This window comes from Siniperca chuatsi, linkage group LG11 (assembly GCF_020085105.1).
Source record: "Siniperca chuatsi isolate FFG_IHB_CAS linkage group LG11, ASM2008510v1, whole genome shotgun sequence".
NCBI lineage: Eukaryota > Metazoa > Chordata > Actinopteri > Centrarchiformes > Sinipercidae > Siniperca > Siniperca chuatsi.
The window spans coordinates 29,289,412-29,302,455 of NC_058052.1; the positions used below are offsets into that span (position 1 = coordinate 29,289,412).

At 42.2% G+C, this 13,044-nt stretch overlaps 1 protein-coding gene across 2 annotated transcripts in view; it reads left to right on the forward strand.

Annotated features, from left to right (window-relative positions):
• The first annotated feature begins 431 nt into the window (after nt 1–431).
• The window catches only part of acss1 (acyl-CoA synthetase short chain family member 1), a 31,338-nt gene continuing 18,725 nt past the window's right edge, over nt 432–13,044 (forward strand). For both annotated transcript variants that reach the window (XM_044214179.1, XM_044214180.1), the window contains exons 1-5: nt 432–1,200; nt 4,084–4,180; nt 5,396–5,595; nt 9,932–10,107; nt 12,871–13,023. In XM_044214179.1, coding sequence (XP_044070114.1) covers nt 852–1,200; nt 4,084–4,180; nt 5,396–5,595; nt 9,932–10,107; nt 12,871–13,023 — 975 coding nt within the window. In that variant the 5' untranslated portion in view covers nt 432–851. The remainder of the gene's footprint in view (nt 1,201–4,083; nt 4,181–5,395; nt 5,596–9,931; nt 10,108–12,870; nt 13,024–13,044) is intronic.

The following is a 13,044-nucleotide window of genomic DNA, read 5'->3' on the forward strand; positions in this document are numbered from 1 at the left end:
ACATCGTGTAAGGTGACGAGTCGCAAAAGTAGTCCTCACCAAGACCCTGACCTTCAGGGGCCGCCGTAGAAACCAGAGTACAATCAGGGCTCGTCGATTTTTCACCTGTAACTGATCTAAGGAACATCTCGGATTTAAATCAACTAAATTAATGTTCCCAAATAACAACAAGAACTGACGACAGAAAAATAAAAACTGGGCGTAAAAGTGAATCTGTGAAACACAACGGGAAACCAAAAAAAAGGCCCAGAGTTAAAAAATAAAATTAAACAACATAATGAAAAAAATGTGAGGATGAAAAAAAGGGAAATTAAAAAAACATAAAATATAAATATTTTTGAAAAAATTATACTTGATTTTTATTTTTAAAAAAAAAGAAAAATTAAATAAAAAATAATGTTGGTAAAACAAAACATAAAAATACAAAAATAAAATGATGTAAAATAAAAAATGTAGGTAAGAAAGAAATAAAGATTTATTTTCCAAAATCCTAAAAAAGAAAAAACATTATTTAAAAAATAATTATTTATGCCAAAACGTTTCAGTAACTTTGTTTCCTGAAACAACAAAATGCAAAATGTTCGCGACAGGAAGCCATTCTTTTTTTTTTTTAAAGTTTTGTTTACTCTTAAATCAAAATAAATAAATCATGACACTTTAATTTTGTACAACTTTCACTGTCATCTCTTACCGGATAAAACCAGAAAACCTGAATGTTATTTGTTTAAAAAGTCACGTGACGGGCGTCGTGCATTTTGGCACTAAAGTTCTTCCATACCTGCAGACACCTGAGAACACCTGAGCGGGAGAGAGGTGGCGTTCGTGTTGAGGTGTGTCACTCACAGTGCTGGATGCAGAGGATCAACATGGCTGCTCACAGTAGCAGGGGGACCGGACTCTACAGGACCCTCCTGAGCCGCTGCAGGACCACGGGACCGGGTCAGACCAGGACCGGACCGGGACAACACAGGTGCCTGTCCTCGCTGCCTGCACCACCGCCACCGGGCACCTGGAGCTCCCAGCTGTCCCGGCTGTCCCACCGGGATCTGTACCGGCTCTCGGTCACGGATCCGGATCTGTTCTGGGGATCCGCCGCCGCTGACAGACTCCGCTGGGTGAAACCGTTCCACCGGGTCCAGGACTGCGAGCTCGGCAGCGGGAAGATCAGCTGGTTCCTGGGAGGCAAACTCAACGTGTCCGGTGAGAGATTATCGATAAAATGTCCAGGTTATCAATATGTCCGCCTGTTGCCTGAGCAGGAACACAGAGACGGAACCGCTGCTGCACGTATCGATAATCTCTCTAATATTCTTGTAATAATCCTTTAATATGTCTGCAGGAACTTTCCTGACAGCAGAGCGACCCGGAGAAGTCCCGGGTCGCCCAGCCTGCCGGGACAAAGCAGTTTAACTACTTTAAAACGGAGAATGTGCACGTGACACGAAATTATTACAAAATATTACACGAACGAGCCAGAAAAAAAAAAAGCCAATCGATTGAGTTTATTGCAGGAAGTCGCCACAGCTTCGCTTTTATGGCCCAAAATAGTTTGTAGTTTCGGTAAAACTGCACAGAAAACGTAAATGCAAACATGGACGTAGTTAAACTACCAGTTACACGCAGTGCAGTTGCGTTTATTTGTGCTTTAACGTAACAAACGGTCAGAAAACAGCGTTTTATCTGTCCGGCGCTCCCTCTCCTCCTGCGCTCGCCCGCCGCCGCCGCTCACACACGTGAACGCAGACCGAAGGAAGCTTCTTGGTGTTTTCCTGCGCAGACTGAACGCCAGACGCCGGCGTCGCAGCTCCGTGCACGAAGTGAACCGAGCCGGACGCAAGAGGTAGAGTATCAGTCCGGTCCGTGAGTGCCTGGTTTCCGAGCGTTCGGACGCAAGAGGTAGAGTATCAGTCCGGTCCGTGAACGCCGCCTGGTTTCACTGATCGGTCAGGCCGATCGTTCAGACTGATCGTCAGACTGATCGGTCAGACTGATCGGTCAGACTGATCGTTCAGACTGATCGTTCAGACTGATCAAGTGACGCACACGTTACTTTACTGACTGATTACTTTTATACGCAGCAGTCAGTAAAGTGATTCAGTCACTTTTGAGAGAAGCAACTCGTAACTAACTACTAACTTTCAGTGACACTGTTCGCTCAGACAGCTACACTGACAGTAACTGACAGTAACTGACAGCTCCAGTATATAGAGAAACAGTCAGTATGTAGAGAAACAGTCAGTATGTAGAGAAACAGTCAGTACAGAGACAGTCAGTATAGAAACAGTCAGTACAGAGAAACAGTCAGTATAGAGACAGTCAGTACAGAGACAGTCAGTATAGAAACAGTCAGTATAGAGAAACAGTCAGTACAGAGAAACAGTCAGTATAGAAACAGTCAGTATAGAGACAGTCAGTATAGAGACAGTCAGTACAGAGACAGTCAGTATAGAAACAGTCAGTATAGAGAAACAGTCAGTACAGAGAAACAGTCAGTACAGAGACAGTCAGTATAGAAACAGTCAGTATAGAAACAGTCAGTATATAGAGACAGTCAGTATAGAGAAACAGTCAGTACAGAGAAACAGTCAGTATAGAGACAGTCAGTATAGAGACAGTCAGTATAGAAACAGTCAGTATATAGAGACAGTCAGTACAGAGAAACAGTCAGTATAGAGACAGTCAGTACAGAGAAACAGTCAGTATAGAGACAGTCAGTATAGAGACAGTCAGTATAGAAACAGTCAGTATATAGAGACAGTCAGTATAGAGAAACAGTCAGTACAGAGAAACAGTCAGTATAGAGACAGTCAGTATAGAGACAGTCAGTATAGAAACAGTCAGTATATAGAGACAGTCAGTACAGAGAAACAGTCAGTATAGAGACAGTCAGTACAGAGAAACAGTCAGTATAGAGACAGTCAGTATAGAGACAGTCAGTATAGAAACAGTCAGTATATAGAGACAGTCAGTATAGAGAAACAGTCAGTACAGAGAAACAGTCAGTATAGAGACAGTCAGTATAGAGACAGTCAGTATAGAAACAGTCAGTATATAGAGACAGTCAGTATAGAGAAACAGTCAGTACAGAGAAACAGTCAGTACAGAGACAGTCAGTACAGAGACAGTCAGTATAGAAACAGTCAGTATATAGAGACAGTCAGTATAGAGAAACAGTCAGTACAGAGAAACAGTCAGTATAGAGACAGTCAGTATAGAGACAGTCAGTATAGAAACAGTCAGTATATAGAGACAGTCAGTACAGAGAAACAGTCAGTATAGAGACAGTCAGTATAGAGACAGTCAGTACAGAGAAACAGTCAGTATAGAGACAGTCAGTATAGAGACAGTCAGTATAGAAACAGTCAGTACAGAGAAACAGTCAGTATAGAGACAGTCAGTACAGAAACAGTCAGTACAGAGACAGTCAGTATAGAGACAGTCAGTATAGAGAAACAGTCAGTACAGAGAAACAGTCAGTACAGAGAAACAGTCAGTATAGAGACAGTCAGTACAGAGACAGTCAGTATAGAAACAGTCAGTATATAGAGACAGTCAGTATAGAGAAACAGTCAGTACAGAGAAACAGTCAGTATAGAGACAGTCAGTACAGAGACAGTCAGTATAGAGAAACAGTCAGTATAGAGAAACAGTCAGTACAGAGACAGTCAGTACAGAGAAACAGCCTCTGCAGTGAGTGTTTTGTGTCTCTATCCTGTTGTTTTTCTGTCTCTGATAATAATCCAATAATAATCCAATAACGCCGGCTGGATGATTTGTGTTGTATCAGATCCGATACAGGAGGATTTCTTTTCTCTCGTTATATAAATTATTGTGTAAATCTGCTGCGTGAGACACAAACAGGATCTGCCGTCTTAAATCCATTTTGGGATTAACTTTCAATCACAGTATAAATCAAGACAGTTTCCATCAGGATAATTAATTGATGAATGTCAGAGGTTTTAAAAGACAATTGTAAAAAATATATTGATCACACTGTAAACACTGACTTTCTTCCCGAACACCAAACACTTTTGAGTCTGATGGTTTTATGTTCACGCCCTGCTGCGTCTGTCCGTCCGCCAGTGAACTGTCTGGACGTCCATGTTGAGAAATATCCGGACCGAGTGGCTCTGATCTGGGAGCGAGACGAACCTGGCACTGAGGTGAAGGTCACCTACAGGTACGAACATCTCATCTGCACCACAGACAGAAATCTGCTCAGTGATAAGGTCCTTGTATCCTCCCTCTGTGCAGATGATACTGATCTTTATCTTATCAATAAGTTATCGCTCTCAGAAACTCTGTCAGTACAGCACCATAAACGTAAAGGAATATATTGTAGTCGGTGCAAAAGACATATATTCAGCCGGTAAAGTTTAACAGCCACGTATTGGTAAAAGTTATGTTACATAAGATATTTGAATACAAGTGATGTACAGACGTTACAGAAGTGCTGAATATGAGCATTTCGGATGATGTCAAAGACTGTGACATCTTTGGAAAGTGTGTTCATACCAGCACATTTTCAAGCCAACAGCCAAACTTAAACCAGTTTAAGTTTTAAGTATCTGAATACAGTTAGTCAGAGCTGCAAGGCCTTAAAAACTATAATTTTCTCTTGTTTTAATATCTGCATTTGGTAGCTTATATCTTATATTCTCTGTTTTTTTATTATGTATTTATTTATTATGTACAGAAATTAAATCTACAGATTTGTAAATGCTTAATATAAAAGCTGTTATTCAAATAATATCCAGTTTTTACTGTCATTTATTTATGGCTGTTAAGTTATCTTCACTGACACTCAACACGTCCTGCAGATATTTCAAATTAAAGGCCTACCAGGAGTGAGATGAAGGCTTTTAATGTGAAACATCAAACAATTGATCAATGAATGACATCGGTATTGTTAACCAGAGAAAGTGTTTTTCACAGAGTGGCGAGTATGACGTGACTCTGCTGTTGTACTGATGAATTAGTGCTGTGGAAATGGACATTATACTGAATTTACCAAGACAACAGGTAGACTTGGAGGAAATGTTTGTATCAACAGTAAATTAAAACAGGAATAGATCAGGAAACATGGAGGGAAGATTCTTAGTAAAATATGCTGAAATATAAAACAAGGGAAACTAGAAATAAATGAAGACCTGCTTCTCTCTGAAGGTAAATAAAGTGCCCGACCACAATCTTAAGAACTTAGTAAGTAACTTTTTTTATACATCAGAACGTCACAAAGTGCGTCACAAAAAGAAATAATGCAACGGACATAAATACAGACTTAGGAAGAATAAAAACACCATGAAATAGAAATAAATTTAAAGTAAATAGAACAGATATCATCATCATCATCATCATCACCATCAGCCTCAGTGACCTGTTGTCTGTCCAACAGAGAGCTGCTGGAGACCACCTGCCGCCTCGCCAACACACTCAAGAGCCATGGGATCCAAAAGGGGGACAGGGTGGCCATTTACATGCCGGTGTCACCGCTGGCGGTGGCGGCCATGTTGGCGTGTGCCCGTATCGGTGCGGTGCACACCGTGGCGTTTGCCGGCTTCAGCTCAGAGGCTCTTTCAGGGAGGATCCAGGACGGTGAGTCTTCGTCCACAGGGCTCTAACCTGAATCATAACGGGGGTTTTCACTTCAACACAGTCAGAGTTTCAGTGTGGCTTTAATTATTAAGCCGCAAAGAGTCGTTGGATGACGTTTTTTTAGTGATGCTAGCAGCGTGGCGCTGTGGATGGCAACGTCCGTCTGTTGGGCCAGACTGAAATATCTCAACAGCTATTGGACAGATTGCGATGACATTTCTTTGTACATGATCCTCTGACCTCTAGCGCCATCATGAGGTTGACGTTTATAGTTTTGAGTGAAATGTCTCAACAACTATTGGATGGATTGACATGAAATTTGGTTCAGACATTCATTCATTTTGTTTATGGCCAAATACCTGCAGAACTAATGACATTTCCCATCAGCCTCAGCTGTACTTTTTGTTTACTGCTAATTAGCTAATGTTAGCATGCTAACACGCTAAAGCTAAGCTCGTGAACCTGCTAAACATCAGCATGTTAGCGTTGTTAATTTGAGCATGGTAGCATGCTGATGTTAGCATTTAGCTCAAAGTAAGTACAGCCTCACAGAGCTGCTAGCTGTAGACTCTTGGTGTTGTTTTGGTAGCACCATTTCAGAGCTACCTGCTGCAACATGTAAGCTGCAAACTGCAACATAAGACGGTTTTCTGTTGCGTTCATTTTGGTTGCTAGTCTTGGCGTTAGCGTGGTGGCAGTGGGGCTTTGGACTCCTGACCTCGGTTTCTCTACAGTCTTGGCTACGGCCCTGTTCTCAACGTCAATTAAAGGTCCTTTTCCAGTCAAAGCAGGCGCCGCTTGACCTTTTCATTCCTTCAGCTGCAGCAGCATGAAGGTCAAACCAGCAGGAGCCTGAGGGGACGAGCTGTTACTTGATTCCCGTCATGTTCCACCTTCAGACAGTCTCACACTGTACCTGTAACTGTGGCAGAATAAACACCTTGTTCATTCCACCCACCACAGATACAAACTGAGCTGCAGCTCTCAGTAGGTTCGTTGCGAGTTTAAGCAGCAGATATGCGGAGGTCAGACACGCTGCTCAAGGACTTCTGTGTTTTGGAAACAGTCGCTGCCTTTCCACGGCCGGCTGAGCAGCAGGAGAAGCAAAGCATGATGGGACTGTTTATATGCAGGAATAAGTAGGAGAACCAGGACAGTCAACTATCAGACCGTGTCAAGTGTTTCTGGAGGCTGCAGTGTTTATTACAGACACAGTATCTTTTCTTAGAGTCTGAACTGTAGTGGATGTAAAGTTTGTCCTGAGGGGGGCGCCAGAGGAAACATCACAAACATATGAATGAGTGAATATAAACAGTAAAAGATATTTCCATTAAACAGGTTAAAAAAACCTTCTTCCACTCTGTCGGTATCATAAATCCTGTGTCCTGGTGGATTTTCTTCTTCTGATTCAGTCTTCTATAACTTTAAATAAATAACCACTATCAGGAAACTCTTCTGCTTTAGTGCAAAGCAGTTTATTCTTCGGATTGCAGAAAGTACAACGCAGACCTGGAATAGTGAGGGTCTGGATTCAGAATGCAGAACTACAACATTTCTCTCATGCTCAGCTCCTCCTGATGGGATAATCAGACGCGGAGCTCTCTGATTGGTGTAAATTAGAGAGAGAAACACCTGTCTGCCTGAACTTTAACCTGAATTCCTGCTGAAGGGAGGTTCCTGATACGGAGACCTTCACCTCCCCCCCACCTTGAGATAACGATGCTAGTAAGTAAGCTTTCCAGCACCTGCAGGGCGTCATGGCCTCGGCTCCCTCTGTGTTCGTTCTGACCCTCAGTGCTTCATATAGATTAAAATAAAACACATCTAGGTTGTAAATCGATTATGTACTGTTGTGTCATGTTGTTGCAGCTCTTCATTTAATCTTTAATGAAATATTCAAACCACAGACTCCATGTTTTTCAGGCCGTCCTCTCCAAAAATACGGCCGCGTAGGTCGTCTGTGCAAGCAGCTTATAACGACCCACAGTTAGGTTTAGGTTTTTAGCGGCGACCTTTAGTGGCCGCCGTAATTATGACGGGAGCGAAGGAGGAAGTCAGGTGAGGAAGTATAAGGAGCGACAAAGTAGGGAGGAGGCCGGGACGTTCACCCGGGAGACCGCTGCTCGTGTCCCGCGTGACACCAGAAGTCAACGTTGACTTATTTGAACCCGAACTGTGATCTTTTCTTTACTCTGACAAAACTGCGACCGTTTCACAACGTTAACCACGTGTTTATTATTGTTACCGTGACAACAGAGGTCTCCAGCGCTCGTATATGTCGTTTTGGGAGTCGTCACCGACGTATTCTGTCGTTTAGGTGTGAGGACGTGTTGTGTTTTTACGTCTGCGTCATTTTACACACATTTCCCCCAGATTCAGCCTTCATACTGAGTGCAGCCTAAAGCGCACCTTGTAGACAGGTGCGTCAGAAATGCAAAAAGAGAGTCCATCCTGTACACTCCTTTCATCGGGCATCAAACTCCCAACATGAAACAACAACGAGTCAGAGAGGAGACACATCACGTGATGGGAGACCGTTACATCAACAGCTGATTCAACAAAAACCCAGAAATGTTTAAATAGAAAAACTACAGATAGAAAAGACGAGTGATTTTGATCGATTCTATTGTTTTTGTATCTTCTTTAGTAAACCTTTGAAATATTGAATCATTTCCAGTTTGTGACGTATTTGGACTGCCGGACTCTCTAGTTTTCTAATGTTTGTTTCTATCAGTTATTGTTCGTTATTACTGGGAAAGTTGTCTGAGGTGTTTGTGATTTGACTCCTGTGATTGGTCTTTGCAGACTGAGGCTGCAACACAAACATGTTGTTGTTCCAGATATTCGGTCTGACCGAAGTGTTGCTTTTTAAATAAATTCAGCGCCGACAGTTTTTGGAAACTTTGGGATCTCTAGATGGAATTTAAAACACAGTTCTGTGAGTTTGGTTTGGTTTTATTCCGTCATGCAGTAGCTACACATGACACACGTGGCCACATATTCACAGAACAAACAAACAGAAAAGACACAAACGTGAACATCCAGAAGCTCAAAATAAAAAACACATGAAGCAAAGTGTCCCCGAACAGGGTAAAGACACTAAAAGTTAAAATATCCTCCAAACAGCACACACTGTCGAAGCTACTTCACTGACTGAACGTTGTGACATGCAGATTTAATTATAGTACAGTATTACAGCATAATAGTATTATTCATTGTACATTTTTCTACCTATCAGCCTTGTTTCCTCTTCACCCTGTTAGTGAGTTCGTGCTCAGACGAGTGAAACTTGTTCCAGTCCGGAGCCGAGAAGCTGAGTCACTCAGTTCAAGTCAGAACTCGTGCTGAGACCTTTAATAACTTACTTGTGATCACGTGTAAGCTCAGCTAAAGCAAAGGCCTCTCTGAGCGAAGGGTTAAACGTCAGGACTCTGTCGGCCAGGAAGTTTATTTAGGAATAAAGACTGGATATTTAAAGGTTGACAGCAGGTTGTAAGAGTTCAAAGGTTCGTTCAGCGCCAAGAGACAGAAGGTTGAGAGGAAACACCCAAACTGTGACAGTGTTACTGTCATTATGTGTCTGGCTTTATTTCACCTAAAACACAGTCGACTCCTGTTTCAGTGTTTGATGGCGAAGAACAGCTGAGAAGAGACGCATCGCTAAACTCGGTTTCTATATTATTTGATTAGCGAGTAGAGAAACACATTAAAGACTGACAGAGAAACTTTAGGCTTAAAGACACTGACACTGATTGATTTCTGTCCTCACAGCTGACAGTATTTGAATATGTTGATCAGCTTGAACCTCTCTGGTTACAGAAAGCTGCTCACATGTCCTCACGTTTCATATTTCCAGCGGAAACATATTTGCCGCCAGTTTTAGAAACCAGTAATGTTACGATGTTGGCAAACAGGGAACAGGAAAGGACCCAAATGCAGACAGAGGAGGCAGCACGATGATTTAAATGATTTTATAGAGCTTACTGGCAGGTGCAGGTAGGCAGGTACCAAACAGGTAACGGGCAGATTTAAGTCCAAACATCAGCGAAGCCAAAACCAACATAGCAACTGGGACGAGACAGGTGAAAACACTCGAAGCAGTCAACGACAGGAAGCCAAACTAACAGACACAAGAGGGAGGGAGAGTATTACAAAATAAAACAGGAAATAACAGGACAAAAAGCCCAAAACCTGAGAGGTCAGTAACACAGTAAACAGGCTGCTGCACTCTGACTGTGAATCGGATCCTCAAACAGTAAATACTAAAACTAGAGTTTACAGGTGACAGTGATGACTCATTCAGAGCGTACTGAGCAGGTGTGTGTTGTGTTGGCAGCTCAGTGTAAAGCTGTGATCACCTGTAATGAAGGCGTGAGGGGCGGCCGACGCATCCGCCTGAAGTCCACAGTGGACGCCGTGGTGAAGAGCTGCCCGACTGTCCGACACGTGTTCGTCTCTCAGAGGACAGAAAACCCTGCTGTGATGGGGGAGCTGGACGTCCCCCTGGAGGAGGTGGGACACCTGATCAGTGCACGATCCCTGACTTATTGATACATGTTGGAGATGATTGATTAGGGGATCACAGTCACGTCATTCTTCTTAGTAGTAGTAACAGTGTCAGTAACATTGTCAGTAACAGTGTCAGTAACATTGTCAGTAACAGTGTCAGTAGTAGTAACAGTGTCAGTAACATTGTCAGTAACAGTGTCAGTAACATTGTCAGTGTCAGTAACAGAAGTAGTAACAGTGTCAGTAACTGTCAGTAGTAGTAACAGTGCCAGTAACAGTGTCAGTAGTTATAACAGTGTCAGTAGTATTAACAGTGTCAGTAACATTGTCAGTAACATTGTCAGTAACAGTGTCAGTAGTAGTAACAGCGTCGTAGTAACAGTGTCAGTGTCAGTAACAGTAGTAGTAACAGTGTCAGTAACAGTAGTAGTAACAGTGTCAGTATCAGTGTCAGTAACAGTAGTAGTAACAGTGTCAGTGTCAGTAACAGTGTCAGTAACAGTAGTAGTAACAGTGTCAGTGTCAGTAACAGAAGTAGTAACAGTGTCAGTAACAGTGTCAGTAACAGAAGCAGTAACAGTGTCAGTATCAGTGTCAGTAACAGAAGTAGTAACAGTGTCAGTAACAGTAGTAGTAACAGTGTCAGTATCAGTGTCAGTAGTAGTAACAGTGTCAGTAACAGTGTCAGTAACAGTAGTAGTAACAGTGTCAGTAGTAGTAACAGTGTCAGTAACAGTAGTAGTAACAGTATCAGTAGTAGTAACAGTGTCAGTAACAGTGTCAGTAGTAGTAACAGTGTCAGTAACAGTGTCAGTAACAGTATCAGTAGTAGTAACAGTGTCAGTAACAGTATCAGTAGTAGTAACAGTGTCAGTAACAGTGTCAGTAACAGTGTCAGTAGTAGTAACAGTGTCAGTAGTAGTAACAGTGTCAGTAACAGTGTCAGTACTAGTAACAGTGTCAGTAACAGTGTCAGTAACAGTGTCAGTAGTAGTAACAGTGTCAGTAACAGTATCAGTAGTAGTAACAGTGTCAGTAACAGTGTCAGTAGTAGTAACAGTGTCAGTAACAGTAGTAGTAACAGTGTCAGTAGTAGTAACAGTGTCAGTAGTAGTAACAGTGTCAGTAACAGTGTCAGTAGTAGTAACAGTGTCAGTAGTAGTAACAGTGTCAGTAACAGTGTCAGTAACAGTGTCGTAGTAACAGTGTCAGTAACAGTGTCAGTAACAGTAGTAACAGTGTGTCGTAACAGTGTCAGTAACAGTGTCAGTAGTAGTAACAGTGTCAGTAACAGTGTCAGTAGTAGTAGTGTCAGTAACAGGTGTAACAGTGTAGTAGTAACAGTGTCAGTAACAGTGTCAGTAGTAGTAACAGTGTCAGTAGTAGTAACAGTGTCAGTAACAGTGTCAGTAGTAGTAACAGTGTCAGTAACAGTGTAGTAACAGTGTCAGTAGTAGTAACAGTGTCAGTAACAGTGTCAGTAGTAGTAACAGTGTCAGTAACGGTGTCAGTAAACAGTGTCAGTAAACAGTGTCGGTAACAGTGTCGGTAGTAGTAACAGTGTCAGTAGTAGTAACAGTGTCGGTAACAGTGTCAGTAGTAGTAACAGTGTCAGTAAGTAACAGTGTGTCAGTAACAGTGTCAGTAACAGTAACAGTAGTCGGTAACGGTGTCAGTAACAGTGTCAGTAGTAGTAACAGTGTCAGTAGTAGTAACAGTGTCAGTAACAGTGTCAGTAGTAGTAACAGTGTCAGTAACAGTGTCAGTAACAGTGTCAGTAGTAGTAACAGTGTCAGTAACAGTGTCAGTAGTAGTAACAGTGTCAGTAGTAGTAACAGTGTCAGTAACAGTGTCAGTAGTAGTAACAGTGTCAGTAACAGTGTCAGTAACAGTATCAGTAGTAGTAACAGTGTCAGTAACAGTATCAGTAGTAGTAACAGTGTCAGTAGTAGTAACAGTGTCAGTAGTAGTAACAGTGTCAGTAACAGTGTCAGTAACAGTGTCAGTAGTAGTAACAGTGTCAGTATCAGTGTCAGTAACAGTAGTAGTAACAGTGTCAGTATCAGTGTCAGTAACAGTAGTAGTAACAGTAACAGTGTCAGTGTCAGTAACAGTAACAGTAGTAGTAACAGTGTCAGTAGTAGTAACAGTGTCAGTAGTAGTAACAGTGTCAGTAACAGTGTCAGTAACAGTGTCAGTAACAGTGTCAGTAGTAGTAACAGTGTCAGTAACAGTAACAGTGTCAGTAACAGTGTCAGTAGTAGTAACAGTGTCAGTAGTAGTAACAGTGTCAGTAACAGTGTCAGTAGTAGTAACAGTGTCAGTAACAGTGTCAGTAACAGTAACAGTGTCAGTAACAGTGTCAGTAACAGTAGTAGTAACAGTAACAGTGTCAGTAGTAGTAACAGTGTCAGTAACAGTGTCAGTAACAGTGTCAGTAGTAGTAACAGTGTCAGTAACAGTAACAGTGTCAGTAACAGTGTCAGTAGTAGTAACAGTGTCAGTAGTAGTAACAGTGTCAGTAACAGTGTCAGTAGTAGTAACAGTGTCAGTAGTAGTAACAGTGTCAGTAGTAGTAACAGTGTCAGTAACAGTGTCAGTAACAGTGTCAGTAACAGTAACAGTGTCAGTAACAGTGTCAGTAGTAGTAACAGTGTCAGTAGTAGTAACAGTGTCAGTAGTAGTAACAGTGTCAGTAACAGTGTCAGTAACAGTAACAGTGTCAGTAACAGTGTCAGTAGTACAGTTACACGGTGTCTCTTCCAGGTGATGTCCTCTCAGTCTCCTGTTTGTCCTGCGGAGCCTCTGGACAGTGAAGACCTTCTGTTTCTTCTCTACACGTCAGGAAGTACGGGGAAACCTAAAGGCATCGTCCACACACAGGCTGGATACCTGCTGTACACCTCACTCACACACCAGGTACACACACACACACACACA